Source organism: Crocodylus siamensis, chromosome 2, assembly GCF_052110815.1.
Source record: "Crocodylus siamensis isolate JL-2025a chromosome 2, ASM5211081v1, whole genome shotgun sequence".
NCBI lineage: Eukaryota > Metazoa > Chordata > Crocodylia > Crocodylidae > Crocodylus > Crocodylus siamensis.
This window is the reverse complement of record NC_143396.1, coordinates 136,848,051-136,856,840: the sequence shown is the minus strand read 5'-3', so window position 1 is coordinate 136,856,840 and position 8,790 is coordinate 136,848,051. Positions and strand designations below refer to the sequence as shown.

General features: G+C 43.9%; 1 protein-coding gene across 1 annotated transcript; it reads right to left on the bottom strand.

Annotated features, from left to right (window-relative positions):
* Window positions 1-275: 275 nt before the first annotated feature.
* On the bottom strand, window positions 276-1,226 carry LOC149870808 (olfactory receptor 10K1-like). Its single transcript, XM_090034754.1, has one exon. It carries the CDS (start codon window positions 1,224-1,226, stop codon window positions 276-278), a length of 951 nt encoding a protein of 316 aa, XP_089890880.1.
* Between the last annotated feature and the right edge of the window lie 7,564 nt (window positions 1,227-8,790).

Below are 8,790 nucleotides of genomic sequence, written 5' to 3'. Positions count from 1 at the left end.
TCCTAAACCCTTACTCGGAAGGAGGTATTCTGGAAAGATTAGTCCTGAACATCTTCACATAGTAATACTCTGAGAGAGCTCTTTTCCAGATTACCTTAAGCCACCTTGGAAGTGGATTTAGCTAAACAAATGTACTCTCTTTCTGAGTGTCCACAGGTTAAGTTTAATCAGTGTAATTGTTGGAAGGTTGTATACAAGAAAGGTAAAATGTTACCTGGGAAGTGGTTGTCGTTCACCAGAAACATCCAACGAGGAGCCAGTTTGCATTAACCTCTTTATTGGATAAATTTCTTTGGGAATATGCTTCTTCCAATTGCTTTCTTCAGAGCCATTTTGACTTCCTTGTTCCTCAAGCTGTAAATCATGGGGTTGAGCAGGGGGGTGAGGATGGTGTAAGTTACTGAGATCAGAGTGTCCTGATCTGATGAGTAGCTGGACTTGGGCCTCATGTAGATGAAGGATGCGCAGCCGTAGTGCACAACCACTACGGTGAGGTGGGCACCACAGGTGGAGAAAGTCTTGCGCCGCCCAGTGGTCGATGGGATGTGCAGGATGGTGATGAGGATGTAGATGTATGAAACCAGGATCAGCAGTAGTGGGAGCATGAGGGCAAAAATGCCCAGCAAGAAGATGATGACATCATTGAAGTGTGCGTGGGTAAAAGCCAGCTTGAGGACTGGGGAGATGTCACAAAAGAAATGGTTGAGTTTGCTGGGTAGGTGAAAGGGGAGGCGAAATACGAGGGTGGTGACCACTTGAGCGACCAGGAAGCCACTGAAGCAGCAAGCGGCTACCAGCTGAGCACACGCTTTCTTGCTTATGAGAATTGTGTAGTGCAGAGGGTTGCATATGGCCACATAGCGGTCGTAACCCATGGCTGCCAGGAGGAATGAATGAGAGCACCCCAGGAAAAGAAAAAAATACATCTGCACAGCACAGCCAAGGAAGGAAATGGTTTTGTTTTCTGCTAGCAAATCTACCAGCATTTTGGGGACAATGACAAAGGTGTAGCAGGTCTCAGAGAAGGACAAAACACAGAGGAATACATACATGGGGGTGTGGAGGGTGTGGTCAATTCTTATTATGGTCATTATAGTGGCATTTGTGGTCAGGGTGACCAGATATAGAAACAAAAACACCACAAAAAGCAGTTTCTGCAGCTCTGCAAGATTGGAGAATCCCATGAAGATAAAGTATGCCACCACAGTATGGTTGTCATTTTTCATAGGAATGAAATGCTTTCCCTGAATGAAGAGCAAGAAGAACAGCATCAGAACCATCCAGGTACTGGGCAATATCCTTATGAGGACAGAACATTGCTGACCTGTCCCTTGATAAAAACATGTTTCTGTACCCTCCATGTCTCCAGTGCTATTTTCCTCTGATGGACTACCCATGTGAGAGGGGCAATACTGCTGTGTAGAGGGTCAAGAGGAGCAGTAGCAGCAGCAGTGGGGTGGGTGGGTAGTTTCTAGTGCCTGGGTGCACCCCTTTGCAACATGGAAATGACACAATTCTACTCAACTGTGGCAAGGAAGAAATTAGACCCAAAAAGGTAGGCATGCAGGAAATTACCAAATGATACTTCCATGTACTCTATGTGCCTGACCACATCCCTTTTCCTTGGGAGCTGGCACGCCATGAAGTAACACAGCTAGACCCTAGGACTTATCTTTGGTGGGGTTTTGTCTGTGTCTGGACTGCAAAACCTGGTCCACTCCCTCTTTGTACTGTGAGGACATTATGACTAATGTAACAACCCTCTCTACACCGCAGCCTGTGACAGTGCCCATATCCCAGAATTCAGGTCTGACTGAAATTCTGAAGAACAAATAAATTTTGCCCATGGCTCAGGTTAGACTTTACCAACATGGTTATACTGGTACTGCCCGTGCTACTGATGCAGTATTGCTGGTATATAGGTGCCTCGTGCTGAAACAGTTTAATTCATTCCTGCCCAGGAACACACTGTTCTGGGCTAAGCATTGTTCTCCTGGGATAACTGCACCCAGGTCAGGATTGTGCTCCATGATCCATATCCAAGCCAGAATAATGACAGTGGTACAAATATAGAGGCTGACAGGAAATAAAGTCACTTAGTAAAGCTGACAGTAAGGCAGGGCAGGTGGATAACTGATATGAAAAGTCAAGGGAAGCTGCTGTATCACAGGATCCAACTTAGTCATGTGGGCAAATGAGATCGCTCTGGAAGCCTAGCACAGGAAGGAAGAGAAATCTGTGGAGCAGAGGAAAGGGAAATAAGAAAGAAACTGTACCTTGGTTCACTTAGAAGAAAATGCAGGTGTTTCAGAGCCGGCTTTTGGCATTCACAGGGCATTGGCAGCAGGGAGTTCTCCCTCCATTCTTATTATTACACTTCTGTAAGAATTAGCAGTGTCAGCTATTATCATCAATTATAGGAAATTGCAATGGGCATCATTAGGGTAGGTGGCAATTGCCAATTCCCGGGCCCTAGGGCTAGTTGCAATGGGCATAATTAAAAGTTTAGTTGTTATAACTGTACTAAACATAACAACCACAAAATTAGTGAAATAGATGTAAAGACAAGACAGAACAAAGATTCATGAACAGCACCTGGGCACTGGTGAGATTTAAATTGAAGATGTGCATAAGATTCAAGGCCCCCCCCCCCATGGGAATGTGTCACTAGGAGGCTGGGGGAAGTTTTCTTGGCTGTTATTGTACAACCCTGACAAATTCTGCAGGGGAGGTAATGGCTGGGTCAGGTATTTTCCTGAAACAGTGGGTCACATATATAACTTAAATATATTCTAAATGATGTTCTCCCTCATAAACTCTGTGGGCAGGGAGTGAGGGGCTCTTTGTTATATGAATGTGCATGGCCAGCGTCTACTCTCTGGCTGTGAGTGTGGTGCACTCCCTCCAAATCCTCATCATTATGTAAGTGGAGCCAGACGCTGCAATCTGCACAAGGCCATTTCTCTATTTGTCTCCAAGTTAGACAAATGGTTTCCATTGAACTCTGCATGTCATCACAACTTTAGGGGCTGCCTGTAGAGGTGCTCATTCATGATGTACTTAGAACGAACCAAAGCAGACTCGATTAATTGGCTCTACTCCATGATTTAATTAAAATAATCTAATTTCACCTCACAGTCATGTGTATTAAGACCCCGCATGTTTCAAATAGTCTGTGGGGGCGCTTTATCTAAACCTTGTTGAATGAGCTTTAACTAAAGCATCCCACAACGATTTTGAAATGCTGTGGGGCTTAATACATGTGGCTGTGAGCCATTCAATTAGAGGGGCTGTCTGGGAACCACTCTAATTAAATTGACCCCACACCCAAGCACGTGTATAGGCAGCCAAGGTGTCCAACCAGGCAAGTCATGGAGGGCCTGTCAAAGGCAAAGGCAGACAGAGCAAGCACAACTCAGTCTCTTTGTGACAGCTTCTGATCTTTTGCAGTCCTCTCTCAGGACTCTACTCCTGTGTTGGGAAGACGTAGGTCAGCTACGTGGAAGGATACAGTCTGGTCTCTGTTCCTTCCACTCCCCTCCAGGTTTTTGCTTCTCCCATGACTGCCCCTCCCAAACATCAGGCTAGGATTTTGATGGGTGATATCTTTTATTGTACCCACTGCACAATTGGGATACAGTTAAACAAACTTTGGAATGCAAAAAATCCTTCATTGATGAAGAAGGTATGAAGTATAAAATCCATGGTTGAAGAATGCCTTGCATTGCAAAGCTTGCCTAACTGTACCCCAACCACATAGTTGGTCCAATAAAAGAGCACCTACAAAAATCCTTCTCTCTTGCATAATTCCTGGATCATCACAGCTACAATGTCATAGAATAATAGAACCAAAGAAAGATAGAGAAGTAGGGCTGGAAAGGGCCTCCAGTGGTCATCTAGTTCAACCCCTGCCTAAGGCAGGATCATCCCTATCCAAACCATCCTATACAATCCATAAGCTAAATTGGATGCTTATCTTGCTGGGATCCTATGACCCCAGCTGACTTCCTGCCCTTTGGGCAGGGGGCTGGACTCGATGATCTCCCGAGGTCCCTTCCAGCCCTAATGTCTATGAAATCTATGAAATCTATAAACTCTACATCAGACTATGTTGAGTTACACAACATAAGATATAACAGCCTCACCCATAAGAAGCACCAGAAAATATTATTTGCGGGGCATGGACGGCACCTGCCTGACCCTGCCCTTCCCTCCCACAGGGCTGTTCTGGGGCTGGCACACACTGCTGCTTTGCACACAGTGGTGGAGGAGCTCATGGCAGGGGTTCTGGATGTGGCACTGTGGTGGCACAGGAGCTGCTGTCATCGGCTCAGTTTGTGGGGGTTAAGCCACATTAGCCCCGGCCTTTCACTGCCTATGCCCTCACCTGGCACAGATAAAACCTTACGCAACATAAGATGTAGCATCCTAACCTGGCACAGACAAACAGAGGAACCACAGCAGCCAATGTTCTGCTTATGTAAAAAGTTGTTAATATAAGCTCCAAAGATCCCATGTAGATGGCCAAGCCTCCCACTGTAGAGGAAGGCAAAAAAACCCCATAGTCCATACCAGTTTGACCAAAGCACTCCAGTGCTACCTCTCCTACTCATCCTCATTCCAGCTCATTTCCCTTCTTCTATCCCAATGGCTGAGGTGAGTCACTTGTGACTGCTAGTCCACAATAGGGGCAGTGGGATATGGGGCTCAGGGGTGAAAGAGGAGGCTCACATCAGTGCAGGAACTGGCTAGCAGAAGCTGGAGGATTGTGCTGTGGCTCCCTCCCTGCTGGGTGTGGCACAGAGCCAGTCAATACCCTTTGCCCAACCCAAACTGTTCCCATTTATTCCCAAGTGCTGATTTATGGCAATCGTTAGGGAGATTCCTCTTCATGCCACATCAGCTCAGCATTGTCCTGGGGAAAGTGATGCAGGCAGACAGCAGGATGTGGGTTACTGGAGGTTCCTCAGGCTCCTCTTCCTACAACCCCACAGGGACATCATCTAGTTTAAAGTGGCTGATATAGACCTGACTGCTCTGTGAAGGGAAGGAGAAGAGCAGCTTATGTAGGACAAATAGCAGTACCATGTAAAGTTGCTACCGGCACTTTCCCATCTCTTCTACACATTGTGAAATGAATTAGACAGCAGTGTATTCTGGCCCACATTTGAAGGAGTTTCTTATTTCTTTCAGGGAAGGAGAAAAATAAAGAAAATCCAGGTGAATGGTTGCATAAAGAGGACGTGACTGGAAGGGTTGCAGCTTCCTTGCTCCATGCCCAGATTATGGACCAAAATACACCAACTGCAAACATGAGCAATGCAAAAAACACAAAACCAAAACCAAAACGAAACAAGCTATAGCTGCTGACCCTGGCTGCATATATATGCCATGAAATTTCCTGTTTATAGCGCTGCAGCTGCAGCTGCATTTGTGTTTGCATGAGTTGGATGTCCTGCTGGCTTAAAAGTATTTTTGGTGTGTTAAAGTAAAACTGCTCAGACATAGTTTAGTTTGTATTGCTGCTGATTATATCATGATAACTATGGATTCGTGGCGTGTAAACACCAAGTGATTCGAAGACTTGTAATTACTTTCTTTTGCTATCAGGTGGCATTGTGCTATTTCTGTAGTTCGGGCCTTTGGCCAGTAGGTGCTGCTGTTATTTTGCTGCTGATATATATATATTTTTGGCTCCTGCTCATCCCTCCCTCCCTCCCCCTGCTCCCACAGCTGATGGCAGGCAGCCAGGGCACATTGCAGGGGGCATATCTTTTAGTTAACCTAGCACTTACTACATAAAGAATGCAGAAAACTTAATACAGGGTTTTCATAAAGTCCTTGTGCACTTTTAAACTTTAATAACTTAGGTTGTGCATAAGAACTTTATGAAGACCTTGTGCAGAAAGAAAGAAATGGAGGAGCAACCCATATTGGCAATTACTGTTGCAGTTGTGCCTGTACCACCACCAGTGGTCCTGCATGTGCTTCCTCCCCCTCCCCGTGCCCCTGCCCACCATGCTGACCATGGTGTTCTGAACTGCCCCCCAGGATATGCAACATCCCGGGTGATATATAAGCAATATAAGAAATGTCCCACTGACCCTGTGCAGTGTGTGTGTGGGGGGAGGAGATGAGGGCGGTGAAGAGGGCAGTATTGACTGTGGTCCAAAACCACATCCTCTTCTCTTTCTTACCCTCCCTGCAGAACACTTTTGAGAACAGAAATAAAAAAGCATGAATAAGGAAAGCATCAAGAATCTATACTTACCAGTAGGAGCAAGTTATTTAGTAATAGTGTAATAGTTAAATAGTGTATAGTGTATGTAATAAGTAGTGTATAATTAAATAGTGTGCATATATATATCTATATGTATCTATATATATCTATATAGATATAGACAGTGTATAGACAGTGTTTTAATAAACAATGCTGTATAGATACAGGAGGTGCTGGGGAGGAAAATCCCTAATTTTTTTTCTACTTTTTCTCTGTTTTCCTATTTTTCTAGTAATTTATTAATTTAAAAAATTTTCTTTGTTTATCTAAAATATTTTTAATGATGCCTTTTTTGATTTAAAAAAATCATGTAAATGCACTGCACAGTGATTTTATTTTTTAAATAAAGATTTGAAACTGTGTCTATAGATGTGGCATGTTTTCTTTCATAGGCAGATTGGCATGCATGGCATTCTGTGTGGTTTGTGTGTGGGGTGGGTTGGGAGAGGTGATGACCATGCCCGCCTCCCTCTGCATGGGAATCCTTTGCTTGGGGGAGTTTATGGAGTGATGGGATTGCTGGAAAGAGTTGCAGGGTAGACTGTTATGGGAGGTCCAATGCTTGGTTTACCCCCAATCCCAATGTACAAAGATCCTGGCAAGCCTCTCTGAGAGTGCAGTACCTTTCTGCAAGAAAGACTCGCCCCCCTCACCCCCATCCCCCCTGCACAGACTGCCCCATCCCAAATCCGACAAGACAAGAAAAAGCGGCAAGTAGCAATACTGCACCAGGCAGGGAAGAGCCTTCCTTAAGATTTGAAAGAGGGCAATTAGCAACTGCTCCATCTATTATGAGCCTAATGCTTGGTTTTTGGTTTTTGTTTCACCTCTACCACATCCTCCCCTGGTGTGTGGTTCTACTCTGATGCTGCTGCTGTGGTGGTTGGTGCTCAGTTTTGCCAATAGTCCTTCTGCTGTTTTACAAAAGACAAGAGGCAAATGATTCATTCTCTTTTACGTAACAATCCTTTAAAGTTTTCATACACCCTTTAATTTTTTTTTCATTAGCAAAACCATGAGTCAGTTATATTTGTATGAATCGAAGTATTCACAGTGAGAACTTACCCTGCCCTGCAGGGCAGACACAGAAAATAACACAAGGTTTTTTGAGCAGGAGACTCCAACCCCACCCACTTTGTTCTACATTCACATTTACATAACTTAATAGGTAAGACTACTTCAAATATTTCAACTAGAGCATCAAAGATTATTTTCCTTTGGTTTCTTTGGTTTTATTTGCATTTTTTTTCTTTTTTGTTTAGTCATTTGATTCACCAGCACTGACATTGGAAGGATTTCTCCTTGAATCTCATCTTGAGTGAGGGATGGAGTGTAATAGTGTATTGTATAGTGTGTATATAGGTTATGTAATAGTAATAGTTTAATAGCATAGACCAGAGCCACCAGGCATTTGGGAAGAGAGGGGGAAAGGAGATTAGAAAAAGTCAATGAAATTTTCATAAAATGAGCCAGTATCAGCTGAATACTTTGCAAGTACAGCAAAAAGAGCTGAAATTCTCTAGTTGCTTCTCTAGTTGTGTATGTATGAATACACGTCTGTCTGTCCATCCGTCCGTCTGTCCGTCTGTCTGTCTCTGTTAGAATATATGAAAAGGTGGGACCTGAGACCAAGCAGGCAGTAAGAAGGAGATCCACCGGCCAGGGGGGAAGAGGGCTGACGGTAATCAAGATGGAATGCTATAGCAAGTCAGTTGCTCAAAATACATGATTGGCTTGTATGTCTGTATGCATGTATGTGTGTATGTGTTAGAATACATGAGAAAAGGTGGGACCTCACCTCAGCTTGAAGCAGGCAGGCCCTCAGACCAAACAGGCAGTAGGAAGGCTGCGTAGCTTATAATAGTGGTTGGATCACTGTGTATGATTTATGATTGACAGACTTCTGGATTGCTAAATTACAATAAATTTAAATGTTACTTCAAATCACAGCAGAAATCACCTATGGTGATAGGTATATTATTCATGTCAGTCTTGGTGGCCAGCACCAGTTCCAAAAATACAAGCGAAAGCTTCAGTAATGCTTCAATAAAGCCTTTGGTGCTAAACCCAGACCCAGCCAGGTAGGCAGTTGGGATGAGAGAAGAGGGAGGGAACAGAAAGTCCCTTGATGGGAATGTTGCTCAATTAGAGTGAATCTATGCGTGTGTGTTAGTATAAATCAAAAGTTGGGACCTCAGCTCAAAGCAGGAAGGCCTCAAGACCATATAGTATATATATATATATATATATATATAGATAGATAGTGTATAATGTAGAGATACTGTTTTAATAAACAATGCTGTGTAGATACAGAAGTGCTGGGGAGGAAAATTCCCACCTTTTTCTTCCTACTTTTTTTTTTTCCCTACTAATTTAAAAGTTATTCATGGAGGGCTTGTTCATTTGCTGAGACATGACCAGTAACCAGGAAGAAGGGCCTTCACCTACCCACCAGATGCTAAGATCCACCAGGCTGTTTAATATTTGGCATAAACATAGAGAATAGAAGA

Coding starts and splice junctions, on each gene's coding strand:
- LOC149870808 (XM_090034754.1), bottom strand. CDS start 1,226: ATGAAAAATGACAACCATACTGTGGTGGCATACTTTATCTTCATGGGA.